This window comes from Littorina saxatilis, linkage group LG1, assembly GCF_037325665.1.
Source record: "Littorina saxatilis isolate snail1 linkage group LG1, US_GU_Lsax_2.0, whole genome shotgun sequence".
In the NCBI taxonomy this organism is placed as follows: domain Eukaryota; kingdom Metazoa; phylum Mollusca; class Gastropoda; order Littorinimorpha; family Littorinidae; genus Littorina; species Littorina saxatilis.
The window spans coordinates 13,676,393-13,694,383 of record NC_090245.1 but is presented as its reverse complement, the minus strand read 5'-3'; the positions used below and the strand labels follow the sequence as shown (position 1 = coordinate 13,694,383).

At 40.4% G+C, this 17,991-nt stretch overlaps 1 protein-coding gene across 1 annotated transcript; it reads left to right on the top strand.

Annotated features, from left to right (window-relative positions):
• On the top strand, positions 1 to 16,741 carry LOC138962320 (E3 ubiquitin-protein ligase RNF212B-like). The gene is made up of 14 exons (XM_070334095.1): positions 1 to 70; positions 854 to 1,001; positions 4,448 to 4,509; positions 5,867 to 5,941; positions 6,281 to 6,337; positions 7,070 to 7,137; positions 10,131 to 10,188; positions 10,730 to 10,749; positions 11,079 to 11,119; positions 11,414 to 11,492; positions 12,859 to 12,925; positions 13,537 to 13,594; positions 15,061 to 15,121; positions 16,371 to 16,741. Exons 1-14 carry the CDS (start codon positions 68 to 70, stop codon positions 16,438 to 16,440), a joined length of 867 nt encoding a protein of 288 aa, XP_070190196.1. The 5' UTR covers positions 1 to 67; the 3' UTR covers positions 16,441 to 16,741.
• The last annotated feature ends 1,250 nt before the right edge of the window (positions 16,742 to 17,991 follow it).

The window sequence follows — 17,991 nt, the reverse complement described above, 5'->3', positions numbered from 1 at the left end:
TGCCCAGCAGACGACAGTCAACGTGTGGATATTCACGGACGTCGTTGTTGTGCTGTCAAATGTGGCCATGGTATACGTATATTAAGCTCCATACCTTGTTATTATCGATGTGCACTAAAAGAGGGAATTAATTACCATTAAGGTTGATCTGCGTAACAATCAATCCCATTCATCAGGCGCGTTCACAGGTGGCGGATAGTGAGATGGCCTTCAGATATGGAGGTTAGCTGCGAAATAAGCCAGGCTTGCCAGGACGAATAAGCAGTCGCGGACCAACTGGCGGTGCTTCCAACAGGATGGGGCGGGGTAACAGGTGGCACTGTTACACTCAAGAAATACCCCAGGTCTCCAATGACGGGAGCATCATGCGATCAAGAGCCGCATCTTAAGTTCTAGCCCTGGGGAAGGTCAGCTCAGATAAACAAACCAGCCAGCTATGGCCAAATAGCCGGGTAGACTGGACTCGACAGCCCTGTAAAGCCACCAGTCTAGGAGAAGGACCACTCCGATATAAAAACACGCTGAAGCCGGATGAGCTGGGCCATGTATGGCGCATAACGACAGATCAACGCTCATATGACAGACGACAACGGAAAGAATTCATCAGTAAAAAAAAAGTAAAAAAAAGTAAAATAAAATGGAAGGGGTACGTCTCGCCTTTTGGTCTTGAGATCTTGAGATCTTGATTAAGCTGAGTGGGATGTATAATACTTGTAGTTTATTGCGAGACAGTGAGTTATTCAACATACAATGGAAATCAGAATCTGAAAATTATGTGAAAATCCGTGAGAACAACTGGCGTGCGATATTAGTCGCTGGTTACTATGTTTCTCTTTTCTCTTTATGTCGTCAGGTGATCAGTTCATTGCCAGGAACGGCAAATCCACTTCTGATGGCTGACTGGCTTCACTGCAACACTTGTTTTCTGCAGCCCTACAAGGGCATACAATTTCACATTACAACATGTGGCCACATCTACTGTGACAAATGTGTTATCAAAGGTGATGGGGTGGCAGTTATAGTAATACACATGATGATAAACTCTTAAAAGTAAGGCAGCCCCTATTGAGGTCTAACGAATGACGTCTAAGAACGTGCGTGGTCGTCCTTGGTGGTCAAGAAAGCCGCCGCGATCATTGCGCAGATGACACTTCTAGACCGCCAATATTTTTTGTGCGCATCACGTGCTCCACATAAATCGACCGGAAACGAAGCAATTGGGAAACCTGGATATATATAGTAGCTTAATATAAATAGATCTGAATACTCGCAACAGCTTACAAGTTACGTATACAAATGGCCTGCAAATCATCAATCATATTATAGAGTAATGCATGGGCAATTGCAAATTATTTGAGAAATATTGCTAGAGTTAACAGACATATAATATAATATTATGTTGTCTCCAAAACTTCTTTAGTTTATGTGATTGAATTTCTTATGCATATTGTCTTATTATATATTTTGGGTGATCGACCATCTGTATTTTTTCTGATGACCCTTAAACTTCTTTCAACACTCTGGAAAAAATGAAGGTGCACAAACAATGGGAAATTTGTCACTCCATATATCTATACTGTTCAAAAAAAGAAACGCATAGCTTGTAATATTTGGTTAATTTAGTTATATGGCTACAAGGATATCCACCAAACTGCAGAAAATGTTTATCTGGTCGTCGACCTTTCGTCCATTGCCACAAGTGAGCTCTGCACGTGACGCATGCGTTATCAGTGGCTACAATGTCAAAATTGCTCATTTGGCATGACCACTCGTCATGCTTCAGTGTAATCTCGTGAAACTCGGGGAATATTGAGCTCTCACCATGTCTTCCAAAACCCATCAAAGCGGATTGTTCGCCACAAAGAAATCAGACGACCATTCAGCGACGAAAGATGGCCCGATTGAGCAGAGAAGACCGCCAAATTGCATTGGGTCGTTTACAAGCAGGCCAAAGTCAAAGTGCAATCGCCAGGCACTTCCACGTGTCCCAGAGCACCATCAGTAGACTGTGGGTCAGGTTTCAAGCCACTGGCTCCGTTGCTGACTTGCCACGAGCGGGAAGACCAAGGGCGACAACTGCTGCTCACGACCGCTTCATACGGCTCCGCCACCTCCGGAATCGTTTCCTGTCGGCCTCATCTTCTGTCCAGGCTCTCCCCGGGCCACACCGATTATCGGACCAGACCGTGCGGAACCGCCTGCATGAAGCTGGTTTGAGAGCTCGCAGACCTCACAGAGGAGCTGTCCTCACCCGCCGCCATCGCCAGAACCGAGTGCAGTGGGGCAACCAGCACCTTCGCTGGACCGTCCGGAATCACTGGAGACACGTGTGGTTCAGCGACGAGTCCTACTTCCTGCTCCAGCGACATGATGGTCGGAGGAGGGTCTACCGGAGAGTAAACGAACGTTACGCGCCCAACTGTGTGGATGAGGCACCCGTTCATGGTGGTGGAGGCGTCATGGTGTGGGGGGCGATCAATACGAATACCGCTGGAAGGAGCACCCTGTTGCACGTCCAAGGGCGCATAACTGCCCAGCGATACGTGGAGGAAATTCTGCGCCCACACGCCCTTCCTCTTCTGGCTGACCAGGATGCCATATTCCAGCAGGACAACGCTCGCCCGCACACAGCACGACTCACCACCCAGTTCCTCACCGACCACCATGTCCAGGTGCTTCCCTGGCCATCCATGTCGCCAGACATGAACCCGATAGAACACCTCTGGGATGAATTGGACAGATGTGTGCGCAGGCGAGAAGAAGCGCCGGCAAATCATCGCGATCTATTGCAGGCACTTCAGGAGGAGTGGGACACCATCCCACAGCAAGATATCCGGCATCTGATCCAGTCCATGCCCAGAAGGTGCCGGGCAGTTGTTGCTGCTCAAGGCAGTCACACCCCCTACTGACTTGACAGCCTCGGCACCCAATCGTATTGATTGACTGATTGATTTGAAGATGCAAATGAACTGTGTGTGCATTCAACTGTGTCCATACCAAATTTCAAACAAATAATCTAAATATTGGATTTTCTGTTAATTTTTTCGAAAAATAAAACAAATTTGGCAAGTAGCAACTATGCGTTTCTTTTTTGAACAGTATATATTCACCGGAAATAAAAACTAAATCCACAGGTTTTCAGCTTTATGCAAAAGCATGCAATCTTTGAATCATGTTCGGAATATGAGATTGTATTTCAGTGTGGAAGCTTAAAAGTTACATAATAAGTTTGTTCATTAACTCTTACCAGTCAGGGGTTTTAGGGCATATTTTACAGTGCTGTTGGTGCCTACTTGCCGAGTGGCTATCTGGGGTCATATTCTAAATGAAATATAGAAGGTTATATATCAAATGAAAGGAAAATGAATAAGCTTTTCATATTTGCAAAGAGAATTGTGCTATCTTTAAAGGTAAAAAAGGTTATGGGGGTGACAACATGATTTTTGTTGAAATTTGTACGCCCATTTTTTGGAACACGTGACAAACACAAAGAAGACATTTTTTTTGTGTTCAGTTTATTTTAGATATGCTGCTAACTAGTCTGTTTTGGCATTCATTTTACATAACATAGCAAAGTTTTATTGAGTTTTGCTGATAAACAAAAAAGTTATTGTCACCTGAATACCCCCACCCAAATTTCAAAGTTGGACGTTTCATGACATACCCATGCCTAAGGCACACACAAAAAAGTATGTTTACGGTATCCCGACCAACCCTATTTTTTCGCGCGACACTAGACTTTTTTGGGGCATTTGGGGGGGGGAAAAAAATGAAATAAAAATCTTTGTTTTTTGGCAAAATAACTTTAAAATATATTTTTTTGGAGGGGGGAAAAAAAAGGGCTTTGTTTTTTGGCAAAATAACTTTAAAAATATGTTTTTTTGAAAAAAAAAAAAGACCGACCCTATTGTTTTGGCCTATGTTACAGACTATTTTTTGTTTTTTGCCTAATAATGCATTCCTATAACTAACTTATAACAAAAACCCAGTTTGTTTCTGTCATAAAGTGTGTCTAACATATGAGTTTATCCACTGTCCAACCCATCCAATGTAAAATAACCAATTTTTTTTTATAATTAGATAATTGGTCAGTGGAAAACTACAGGGGGGAGGGGGGGGGGCATCGTAAGCTTGCTTACGATGGGTAAGGGAGCGAACTGGTAAGAGTTAACATTAAAAAATTAAATATAAATGTTTGCGATTTTTTTGTTAATACACACACAAAGCTCTTTGGTCAAAGAAAAAAAATTAGGTCGGTTGGGGTACTTACCAAAGACTCTAAAAAGAATTTTGTTTACACCTTATCAGTGTTGGCACTTAATTGCTGTTTAATGAATTGGTATTCATTGAAATCCAGTGACTTGATCAGCAATCAGCAATGTCATTCGCGAGAGATGTTAGTGAGATTGCAAAAACTGATGACAGTTTGCTTTTATGTCCAACACAGCTACAAAAGATAGCTGCAGAATGTGTGCAAGCAAATGTTCAACTATGCAGCTGGCAGGGAATGTAAGAATTAGTGTTCACTTTCATAAGATGTGCATGATGTTGACTTTTGTTTTGTTGTAGTGCTTTGTTCATTGCAATTTTGAATTTTTGTTTGCTGTTTATTGTTTGCATTTGTCAGATGAATAGTAATCTCTAGATTACAATGCGTTTAACATTATGTGTTTGTGCTTCAGTTTTGTTGTTGATGTTTTTTTATGGAGGTCTTGCCACACAGCTGTGATGACCTTTTATCTGCTAATTATATTGTGAAGTAATGACATGCAGTTAGACTTAGAGCTATAAATTTAAGCCAAGGACCCAGCAGGATACACAGTGGTAGCTGGGTAGCTGCAACGTCATATATTACTCCTCCATTGAGAGGACACTTCCAATGAAAGGCTGGCTTTTGTTTTCCCTTTTTCTATCATATATCTAACCAAAATTTAATTGTTAGGAAAGGCCACCTGCAATGCAGGGACGCTTTTGGTTGGTCCCAAAACTATCCTTTCATCATACGTACCATTGGTTCCTGTATAAGAAGGAAATGAATTTATGTGTTATAGAATTATTGATTCTAATTTTTTTTGGGGGGAGGGGGGGGGGGGGGGGGGGGGGATATGAAAACTGATTTGAAGACAAAATGTACTTCAGAATCAAAACTAAAAAAAAATTATGCATAATATGTTAATTAAGTTACACTTAAGTATACCTGCTGGTAGGATTCTTGAAAAACACAACTGGCTTTCCGTTGTAAAGGCTATAAAGGACTGCAGGGTGGCCGAGTGGTAACGCACTTGCGCTCGGAAGCGAGAGGTTGCGAGTTCGACCCTGGGTCAGGGCGTTAGCAATTTTCTCCCCCCTTTCCTAACCTAGGTGGTGGGTTCAAGTGCTGGTCTTTCGGATGAGACGAAAAACCGAGGTCCCTTCGTGTACACTACATTGGGGTGTGCACGTTAAAGATCCCACGATTGACAAAAGGGTCTTTCCTGGCAAAATTGTATTGGCATAGATAAAAATGTCCACCAAAATACCCGTGTGACTTGGAATAATAGGCCGTGAAAAGTAGGATATGCGCCAAAATGGCTGCGATCTGCTGGCCGATGTGAATGCGTGATGTATTGTGTAAAAAAAATTCCATCTCACACGGCATAAATAAATCCCTGCGCCTTGAATATGTGCGCAATATAAATTGCATAAAATAAAAATTAAAAAATTAAATAATTTAAAAATAAATTAAAAAAATAAATCCCTGCGCTTAAGAACTGTACTCACGGAATACGCGCGATATAAGCCTCATATTGATTGATTGATAAACATTTAAATCTGTTGCAGTTTTCCATGTTGTTGGTTTCTTTATTTCTGGCATTTTGTTTTTCAGGTAAAACCTGATGTGGAGGTGTATTTCCAAGACCCTGTTGAGCAGCTCAACAAGGCAATGAAAAAGTGCATGCAGGTATTCTGTAACCTTTTTGCTGCTGTATTGTTTTTTTTATACCAATTTAATGCAATATCACATTGTCTAGTGCTTCACGTACCTGCACTGCCTGACTTTGACCACTATATTAGCACTGTTTACATCATCAGTCAGAATGATGTAACACAAGAAGTAATTAATGCATAAGAGAAACAAAATTACCTAGCTGGGAAGATGTTGCAGTAACTGATTGGACTTTCTTCCTGTATGTTCGTATTGAAAAGTTGCTTAATTTTGCCACAGAAATATAAATGTTTTTGTCTGGGTAGAAAGAAGTGTCACAATATATCTTTTTCACATTTTATTTTACTTTTCCAGGTGTTGGATTTTCAAAAGAACCACAGGCGAAGGTTTATCACCCACATCAAAAACAAGGTAACTCTACATCCTTTAATATTTTTTGTAACATTTCTGAACGTTTGTCAAGTAAATCTTGAAAATTGAATCCATGTTTTCGACCATTTTTGCAATTGATATCTGCGTCAATATATATATGAATGGCAATGCACAAGAAATACACAAGATAGCCATGCAAAAAAAACCAAATGTTCTGGGTAGATAATTAATCAATAATAATTAATAATAAATTTAAGAGTTGTTAAAACTTTATTGCAAAATGAAGTTAGTGAATTTTGCCTTTCCTGTTGTTTTGCTGACTTTTGGTTGGTATACCTTGATTACGTTTTTGTCGGGTCGATTTGGGGGGTACCCTCATTTGAGTGGCCGTGACCCCTGTGAAGGAAATTATCTGTCTAAAAAGTGTGCCAAACATGCAGCCACGCTAAATGTGTTTATGATTAAAGGCATGGAAAATGTGAATAAGGTTTTTGCGGGTTTGGTTTGTTTTTTTAGATTGGGGACAACAAATTTAAGTGTCGCAATAATATTTTGTGCAGAGTTTATATTGGAAGACAGACAAAGAGATACTGGATAGGAGAAACAAAACCAACCTAGACTTTCATTAAGCTGCAGATTCTATTTTCCATTTATTGCAGTTGTTAAGATTTGCACAGGTACAGCACTTTTCGGGTGACCCTTTAGAATCGTGTGAATTGTGTGGATGATCTGCAATATTCTAATTTCACTGCAAAATGTTTTGTGTCACAGCTGCAAGAGCAGAACAAGATGCTTATAGATGCCAAGAAGATGATTTCTTCTGCACAAGCCTATGAGAGGTGATTTTCTTTCCTCAGTTGTAGACTCAGTCCTAGTGTGCCAATGTGTTGTCTGCGTTTAATTTTTTGTTTTACATGTGGAAGCAGGAGTGTACATATTGTCTGTCTGTGGGTGTAATCAGTGTTTGATGATTGACAGACGATTACGGTATCCTCCTTCTTTTCATCTTCTGTTCCTACTTTTGCATGTGTCCATTATAAGTTTCTTCCTCATGCATGTTCTTCTTGTTTAGTCCGTAAGGCAATATAGATGATCAAGCTAGCTAAAGGCTGCAGCTGTTGGTTTTTGCATGGTTATGTGTGCAGACTTTGCAGTAGTTCAGTACATAGTATAGTGGAACCCCCCTTTTAAGACCCCCCCCCCCCCCCCCCCCCCCCCCCCCCCTCCCAATTTAAGGTAAGAAAACCCCATGGATTGTGCGCAACATTGCGTTTTTTGTGTGATCACGCTACACACTGGAATACAAACTGATTTGCACACACCTTGCATGGTAAATACGTGAATTATTAGGAATGCAGTGTGCGCATTTCGTTATGATATATGCAGTTTCATAACATCAGATTTTTAGGACCAAGTGTTGTGGCACCAAGGTTAATGGTCGGAATAGCGTAACACATGTGATCAAAACCATTTCTCCGATTGTCACCATTATATAGCTGAAGTGTCATAAAATGATTCCTCTGCGTTTTGTTCCTCCATCTTTTTGACGAATCCACAAAAAGTCGGCCCATCAAGTTTTGACTAAATTTTTTAACATAGAGGGGGAATCGAGACGAGAGTCGTGGTGTATGTGTGTGTGTGTGTCTGTCTGTCTGTGCGTGTGTGTTGTTGACCAGCCCAAACAAGTACCAAATAGAAAAACCGTAACAAAAATGACAACTTTCTTCAGAATTCTTATTCAGAGGAACAAAATGTAAAACAATACATGAACAAACATCATGCCAAATTTTATGACAATCGGTTGAATAGTTTTGAAAATGTCCATGTAACCGCAACGCATGCTGCGAAAAACGTGATTCTGAGAAAATCGCGCTTGAAGTTGAAAGTATTTCAGATCTAAAATTAAGCAAGATATGCACATGGCATATTTAGATTCAGCCCGCACATGTACTATATAAGACACGTTCTGTTTGGCAAGTGAGGCTTCATACCCTTTCACACATCAGCTAATCAAAAACAAGGTTACCCACTTTCGGGCGACAGCAGACGAACACAAGCAGCGTATGTAGATCTACATTTTTATACTTGAATCATATTCCAAAGTAGTTTTAAACGAAAGTTTTGGCGATTTGAAAATAATGAATATATAATGAGGCCAGAAATGATTCCAAAGCAACCAGTACAACAACAACAAAAAGTTTTAAAAAAGTGCCTTTTTTGCCAACAATTCACATTTTAGTTATGCTCAACCGAAAGAACATAGATCAAAGTGTGTCATAGTGTTAAAACCCAAAACACACCTATCAACAATTGTTGGTTAATTTCCATGGGGTTTCCTTACCGTAAGACTTCCTCGCTTTTAAAACCCTCTTTTCTTAGACTTTCCTTTTATAGCCTTTGTAAATTTACCCCCATTTAAGACTCCCACATTTTTAAGACCTGTTTTTATCAGATTTTTGGAGGTCTTAAAAGGGGGATTCCACTGCAGTACATTGTTGGTCTCAGGCTTCAGTCTTCAGTCATTGACGCAGACTTTTTTGACACCTGAGTAATCAGTGAGTCTTAGTAATGATCAGTGTCTATCCAAATAAAAAAAAAGTTGAAACTTTCAGCGCCTTAAAACTGTTTAGATAGTTGCAACTTTCTTGTCCCGATAGACACTGTACCCACTATTTCGCAAAAAGAAAACGCCTCCTAGCTGCAGGAATACTGTTTAAAGGCACAGTAAGCCTCCCGTAAACTATCACAGATACGGTCAGGCTTTTACACACAGTACAAACACCCTTTCATTTAAACACTCACCGATTGAGAACATCTTAGGTGCCCTCCGTAAAGAGCGAACAATTTTCAAAGAATTTATTTTTGCGTCAGTGGTTTATCTTACCCCTGAGCCATCGTGAACCCGTGTGATCCAGTTTCCCTTTTTCACAATGTAGTCGTCATTTAGTCATTTGAATGCGACTCGATGTGAGCTTATCTACAATAGCACATTTTTATGCACGAAACAAACGGCTGTGGTTCACAAGAACTCTAGCGATAGCTTTTGACTGTTGAGAGGAACAGTGATATGCATAAACCGTCGTCTGCTACGACCCTTGCGTGACCCTGCTTCCGGGCTTTTCTTTTTTCAAACTTTTACAACTTCGAATTGTACTGATCTTGTCTTGATGAAAAAAGAATTCTTTTGTAAGAATGTTTACAAATGTAACAAGCTGTCAATTTATTATTTAGATTTTAAAAGTTAGGTCTAGCGCAAAAACGCACCACGGTCCAAAAACATTCTGATAATCATCGATCCACGGCTATGGCCAGTTTACATCGATAGAATGAGACCCGAAGGGAAGTAACTCATTTTTGACCTGAGTTCAGGATGGGTCCAAAAAGTGTTCGAGACAATCTGCAAAATTAGTTCTTTAAAAATTGCTCGCTCTTTACGTAGGGCACCTAGGATGTTCCCGTTTGGTGAGCGTTCAAATGGAAGGGTGTTTGTACTGTGTGTAAAAGCCTGACAGTATCTGTGATGGTTTAGGGGAGGCTCACTGTCCGGGCGTGATTTCCGGTATTGAATAATCATAACAGCCGTCCAGCACCAAAACGAGGCGCCATTGTTGTAGAGGAGCAAGTCCACGAAAATAAATTCTTTGGAAATTTCTCACGCTCGACAGAAAGCAGCCAGGTTGTTCCCGTTCGGTGAGCGTTCAAATGGAAGTATGCTTGTACTGTATGTAGACGCTCGGGGAGCTCTGTGATGGTTTACGGGAGGCTGACTGTGCCTTTAAACTACAGTATTACTGTAAAAAGCATTTGTTTGATTTTGCTGTATCTGCTGCAGAGAGGTCATGAAGCTGCGGGAAGAGAACAACTACCTCAAGAAGTTGGTACAAGAAAAGGTAGGCCCTAACCCTCTTGGAGGGTCTATGTTAAAAATAATAAACTCTGTGTGTGTTTGACTTGGTGTTTGCAGATAATGTGTGTGTGTGTGTGTGTGTGTGTGTGTGTGTGTGTGTTGTGTGTGTGTGTGTGTGTGTGTGTGTGTGTGTGATTATGTGTGTGTGCCAAGTTGTGTTAGTGTGTGTGTGTGTGTTAGAGAGAGAAAGAGAGAGCGCCAAGACCTAATTTAAGTGCATTTAGTGATTTGTAATGTGTGAATGGTACATTCATTGTACTTTGAAGATTATAGTTCTAAAAGTTGATTTGTAACGTATAGTTGAAAAACAATTTTTCTAGATTATTTTATATAACTATAAGTGGTCATTGTCTATGAATTGCTTTTAATGCTTGTATGTTATTTCTTACGAGAAAACATTTTATGTAAAATGTTAAATTTTAATGTCTAATGTAAAGCGCCAAGAGACTGCCATTCGGCGGTCAACAGCGCTATAAAAGAATGTTTTATTATTATTATTATTATTATATCAGTTTTTCCCACAGGGCTTTGGAAGTGGCTCAAGGTCAGTGGTTTATTTTATTTCATTTTGATGGATGGACCGGTGTGTGGTGTGAACTCTACATAAACGTACTTGATGGTACATAGATCATGACAATCAATTACTTCCTTAAAATCCTGACTTTTTGGGGCACTGATCAGTTAGCAGTTTGAATCAAAATAAACACCAAGCACTTTTGATTTTTAGAATAATGTGATACTAATGTCAGGTAAAGTGTATACATACTAAGCAGCAACAGCAACAGAAATGGAAAATATATACCTCACAGTCTATATATAATTCACTTCCTTTTGTATTGGTGTTAATTAAGTTGTGCCACTTTTCATCTGCAGGCCTTCTCCTAGGTCAGGGTGTTCCCCAACCGGCTACAGAAGTAAGTAGAAAAGTTTTATATGGAAAAGGTAAAACTAACAAAGCCATGATGTATTTGAAGTGCAGTATATTCTCCTAGTTATTTATAGTTGATTTGTGAATTTTGCATACATTCCTCAGGTTTACAATCTATGCACATGGTGCCTAATGAAGATGTGTTTTCATAAATTTAAGAACATTTATTACAAATTCTTTTAAAAATATCAAGTAAGCTTGAAGTACATGAGAAAAAAAATCCATTTTTGATTTGCATAAATTTTAAAAATGGATTGATAGAGAGTTGTTTTTTGTCCAGATTCACCTAATGTGTCCCCTGGAATGCGACACACAGCGCATAGTGTCAGTCGCCATGCAACACCATCAGCTGTCACCCAGTAAGTCAAGCCTTAATTATTACCATGTTTTAACTGTCACCCAGTAAGTCAAGCCTTGCTACCATGTGCATGTCCTGTGCAAATAAACTGCACTAACGGAAGGCATGCATGTAACTGAGTGCAAAAAGCACAACAATCACCTTTGCAGGCGAAGCCTAGCCTAACAAGGTTAAGAATTTTAGAGCTAAAGTAATAGGCCTGTAAAAACTGTCATGGGTACACAAAGGTTCCCAGCCAGACCCTATCACAAACAGAACGTTACTCTACAATTCACAGGTGTCAGCTACGTAGAAGAAACGTCCAGCTATAAATAGCTCGCGCTCTTCAACAGCAGACAATTGCAGAGTCTGCTGTGAAGGTGACGCAGTAGTCTCCCTGTCACTTATAATAATAATGATAATAATAATAATAATACGAGAATTTATAACGTGCACATATCTCACCACAATTAAGGCCACTCAAGGCGCTTATGTGTAAAATGATCCTTCCCAGGGTTAGTTGCATGGTAAATTCATGGGATGTTCAATTAAATGTGAGGTTGCTTGTTATAGATACCTAAACCGATTCTGTTCATTTACATACTGAGTGTCGTTGTACTTGTAAATGTGAAGACCGGTAGCTCAGTTGGTAGAGCACTGGACTTGTGATCGGAAGGTCGCAGGTTCGAATTCGGGCTGGGACGGACACGGGTCAACTTTATGTGCAGACCCAGAGACGGAAGCCATGTCCCACCCCCGTGTCATCACAATTATGGCACGTAAAAGACCTTGGTCATTCTGCCATAAGTGCAGGTGGCTGAATACACCTAAACACGCAGACACCTGGGTAGCGCGACTCCGTTGCTGCTAGCTTTCCACTGGGAGGAAGCGACCCGAATTTCCCAGCGATGGGACAATAAAGTAATGAAATTAAAAAAAAATTAAAAAAATAAAAAAAGACATTTTTGTGTGTTTTGGGTTTGCATGTGTGTGCGTGTCTGTGTGAATGTGTTTGTGAGTGCTGGTGCATGCACGTACATATGCGCACATGCATACATGAGTATGTTTGTGTGTGTGTGTGTGTGTGCAGCAGCGTGCGTGCATGCATGTGTGTGGGAGTTGTTTGGAGAGGGAGGAGGTTTGATGGTCATCGGAGGACCTCGATGGAATGAGTTAGTATTCAGCCTGCAGTAATTGGAATAATTGTGAACAGCTAGGCTGGAGAGGGTTATGAGGGCCAGGAGATGTGGACCAGGAGAGCTCTATAGAACCTAAACTTTAATTGTTGAGGTGGCTTAATTTGTCAAAAGTTTTTGTTAACAGTGTTGTTGTTTTTTTCTTTTTAGATTTAGTAAACAGTGTTTGTGATTTGTTTGTTTGGCACTTAGCTCCCATGGAAGATCATCCTCACAGATGAGCTCTTTTCCCTCATCCAGTGGCTTTCCGAACTCACAGGTAGGTTCATATATTCTGTGTCAAGATTTTTCTACGAAAGCATCAGAACTAAGAGAGAAAAGTGTTTGTGAATGTATGTTTGCATGAGGCATCAATTATGGAGTAGGAGTACATGTACCACATTTGTACCAAGATGTTCTACTAAATTGTAAAGGGAAAATGCAGTCTGCATTTAAAATGCTTGCCTACAGTCTTTCCACCTCAAGGTATGAGAAAATTGGCAGATTCTGGATCAATGATTGCACTAACCATTGTCCAAACTGGTATATCTTTACAGATACGAATCCCAGATGTCACAAAAACTGATCACTGTCACGCAAACCACTCAAACCCAATCTAATAGTCACAGTGTTACATATATATACTTGTCAAGGGAAAAATGAAAAAATAAAAATATATTCTGGTAATAAATAAATGTGTGACTGATTTCCAATTTCATTTCCACCAAAAAAAAAAAAAAAAATGGTTTAAAGAAATGTATCAATAAAATACTTAAATTTGTGCTTAATGCGATCCCTATGTATTACAATCGTAGGCACTAAGTTGTGTGTGCATGCATGTTTAATTTGGAAGATTGCAGATTTTCTCACATCCATGATTGGTTGTTTCAGATGAGCATAACCCCTGACAGAATCCTTGCCAGGACACCGCCTTCAGGAGGCAGAATGGGTAAATTCTATCATAAATAAATAAACCTAGTCATTATAAAAAATCAAACCTACACTGGCGACCACCTGTCTATAATGACCACCAATTTATAACGATATCGCACACACACACACACACACACACACACCTACACACACACACACACACACACACACACACCACACACACACACACACACAGACACACACACATACACAGACAGACACACACACACCACACACACACAGACAGACACACACACAGACAGACAGACACACACACACACACACACACACACACACACACACACACACACACACCACCACCACCCCCCCCACCCCCCCCCCCCCCCCCCCCCCCCAGGATCTCAGACGTTTTTGACTATATATATATTTATTTATTTACTTTCCTTTAACAAACACATCTTTTGAGTGGATAATACGTGTTACAGTAAATTGATCTGTATCAGCCTCTTTTTACATTTAGTCAAGTTTTGACTAAATGTTTTAACATAGAGGGGGAATCGAGACGAGGGTCGTGGTGTGTGTGTGTCTGTGCGTGTGTGTGTGTAGAGCGATTCAGACAACTACTGGACCGATCTTTATGAAATTTGACATGAGAGTTCCTGGTAATGATATCCCCGGACGTTTTTTTCTCCATTTTTTCGATAAATACCTTTGATGGCGTCATATCCGGCTTTTTGTACAAGTTGAGGCGGCACTGTCACCCTTATTTTTCAATCAAATTGATTGAAATTTTGGCAAAGCAATCTTCGACGAAGGCCGGACTTTGGTATTGCATTTCAGCTTGGTGGCTTAAAAACTAATGAATGAGTTTGGTCATTAAAAATCGGAAACTTGTAATTAAAATTATTTTTTTATGAAACGATCCAAAAACAATTTCATCTTATTCTTCGTATACATATGTTATATTTGGATTACAATGAAGCTCTGAAAATTAAAATTATGAAAATTATGATTAAAATTAATTTTACGAAATCGATTTAAAAACAATTTCATCTTATTTCTTGTCGGTCCCTGATTCCAAAAACATATAGATATGATATGTTTGGATTAAAAACAAACTCAGTAAGCTAAAAAGAATAGACATACAGAACAGCGTGTTATCCTGCTCAGCGCGACCACTACCGCACTATTCTGCATGGCTTGTCGATTTCACTGCCTTTGCCACGAGCGGTGGACTGACGAAACTACGAGTATGTGGTCTTGGTGAAAAAAGCAGTGCGTTCAGTTTCATTCTGTGAGTTCGACAGCTTGACTAAATGTTGTTATTTCGCCTTACGCGACTTGTTTTTTCCCTAAGATCTTTGCACAAGAGAAATCAAAGCAGTTGCCATGTTTTTTTTAGTAATATTGTTTTTTTATTCTCCGTTTGAACTTCAAGAAAAGACAATTTTCCAATTTTGCAAAAGAAACACACATTTTTGATGTCTTTGCTTAAAACAGCATACTTGTCTTGTTTTGCAGGAACTGTGGGCAATGGCTCCCCAGCAGAGAGACAGATGATTTCTCTGTGCAGAACACCAGAGTAAGGCTGTTTAGATATCAGCTTATTACCTTGCTTCTTTGTTGTTGTTTATTTTTTATGCTCTTTATTTACTGATCATAATCACTGCAAAGGAAATGATACGAAATTAAGTTGTGATAATATGAGATGATTTAGGGTATGTAGATCAACTCGAGGGCAAAAAGTAACGTATAATGACCAGCCATAAAAAATGCATCTTCATGTGAATTTACACTGTCACTTGTTAGAAATGTTACATATATATATATACCGTACTTCCATCTCCTTCACCGTGCTTCCTAGGTCGTGGACGACCCAGAGCTTCACAAAAGTGTCTGTATCTCTAAAACTATTGGGAGTTTTTGACTGAGACTTCATGTCATCCTCAAACACCATAGAACTTTCCTATCGACTAAATTTTAAAGATTATACTATCTTTGTAAACAAACAAATAAACAATGACGTCATTTGAACTACACAGTCCGGATGTTGTTGGTCGTTAATGACCCACATGGAATGTCTGTCATATGAGCGTTGATGCGTTGAGCTGTCGTTATGCGCCATACATGGCCCAGCTCATCCGGCTTCAGCGTGTTTTTATATCGGAGTGGTCCTTCTCCTAGACTGGTGGCTGTACAGGGCTGTCGAGTCCAGTCTACCCGGCTATTTGGCCATAGCTGGCTGGTTTGTTTATCTGAGCTGACCTTCCCCAGGGCTAGAACTTAAGATGCGGCTCTTGATCGCATGATGCTCCCGTCATTGGAGACCTGGGGTATTTCTTGAGTGTAACAGTGCCACCTGTTACCCCGCCCCATCCTGTTGGAAGCACCGCCAGTTGGTCCGCGACTGCTTATTCGTCCTGGCAAGCCTGGCTTATTTCGCAGCTAACCTCCATATCTGAAGGCCATCACACTATCCGCCACCTGTGAACGCGCCTGGTTGGGGGTGGTCGCCCCTACTGTCCCAGGACATGGAATTAAAGAAGGCATTTTACAGTGTTTATCCCTATTTGGACAGCGTGGGTCGTGTACGATCCTTGCTCTGCAAAGAGGCGGTAAAATGTTTATCCCTATTCGGATGGCTTGGGTCGTGTACGACCCATACTTTTTACGTTGAATCCTTCTTTAGAAAGTATGAGTCGTAGACGACCCACATCACCCAGACTGTGTAGTCCAAAGCGTGATCCGGTGAAGGTTAATGTGCAAATGACAATGATGATGACAGGGTCAACAAAGTCAATTTGCATTTCTGTCTTTACTTTGTTGCACAGGTCTGTTCCACATCCGATCTACACACCTTCCTTTCACGGAACACCTGACACAATATCAGGCAGAATTTAGTCTCTTTTCAGAATCTGATAGAAGAGAAAGGGCTGTAGCTGTAAGTGGAGAAGTGTCAGGATGGTGACATTATCTTCTGACTTTGTTTACTCCACAGTTAGTATTTACCTGTACATGGACAAAAGAAAGTTTTCTTAACAGATACAAGTGGTTTGGGCCCAAATTCGTTTTGCAGGAATAGGTGTGTGTACTTGGTTTTGAGAAAGAGAGAGTGTGAGTGTGTCTGTGTCTGTATGTGTGAGTGTGTGTGTGTGTGTGTGTGTGCGCGCATACATGTGTGTGTGAGAGAGAGGGGGGGGGGGGGGGGGCACTGACGGAGAGATTGAGTGGAATTGAGATACGGCCTCTTTTTTTTTTATTAAATAAAGAGTTAGTGTTACTTACTGTTATGAAATATTGTTATTCTTGTTTGAATCCATTTTGTTCTGTTCAATGTTATTTTTTTAAATTATTTGTGTGTGTAAAGAGGCTATATTTTGCCAAGCAACAATTCACCAGAGCCATTTTTGACTCACATGCGAAGCAAAAGTGAGTCTATGTACTCACCCGAGTCGTCCGTCCGTCCGTCCGGAAAACTTTAACTTTGGATATTTCTTGGACACTATTCAGTCTATCAGTACCAAATTTGGCAAGATGGTGTATGATGACAAGGCCCCAAAAAACATACATAGCATCTTGACCTTGCTTCAAGGTCAAGGTCGCAGGGGCCATAAATGTTGCCTAAAAAACAGCTATTTTTCCCATTTTTCCCATTTTCTCTGAAGTTTTTGAGATTCAATACCTCACCTATATATGATATATAGGGCAAAGTAAGCCCCATCTTTTGATACCAGTTTGGTTTACCTTGCTTCAAGGTCAAGGTCACAGGAGCTCTTCAAAGTTGGATTGTATACATATTTTGAAGTGACCTTGACCCTGAACTATGGAAGATAACTGTTTCAAACTTAACAATTATGTGGGGCACATGTTATGCTTTCATCCTGAGACACATTTGGTCACATATGGTCAAGGTCACTTTGACCCTTATGAAATGTGACCAAAATAAGGTAGTGAACCACTAAAAGTGACCATATCTCATGGTAGAAAGAGCCAATAAGCACCATTGTACTTCCTATGTCTTGAATTAACAGCTTTGTGTTGCATGACCTTGGATGACCTTGACCTTGGGTCAAGGTCACATGTATTTTGGTAGGAAAAATGTGTAAAGCATGTGAGTCGTATGGGCTTTGCCCTTCTTGTTCAACTGTGCCATCATAAAACACTAGTGGACTTCTAGATGAATATTCCTTGTACATGACCATAGTTCATATAATGGGCCTCAGTAAGGCGACAGTGGTGTTGGAGAGTAATTAAAGGCACAGTACGCCTCCCGTAAAACATCACAGATACTGTCAGGCTTTTGCACACAGTATAAACACCCTTTCGTTGAAACACTCACGGCTTGAGAACATCCTAGGTGCCCTACGTAAAGAGCGAGCAATTTTCAAAGAATTAATTTTGCGGATTGTCTGATCAGACGGTGCGTTTTGGCGCTAGACCTAACTTTTAAAA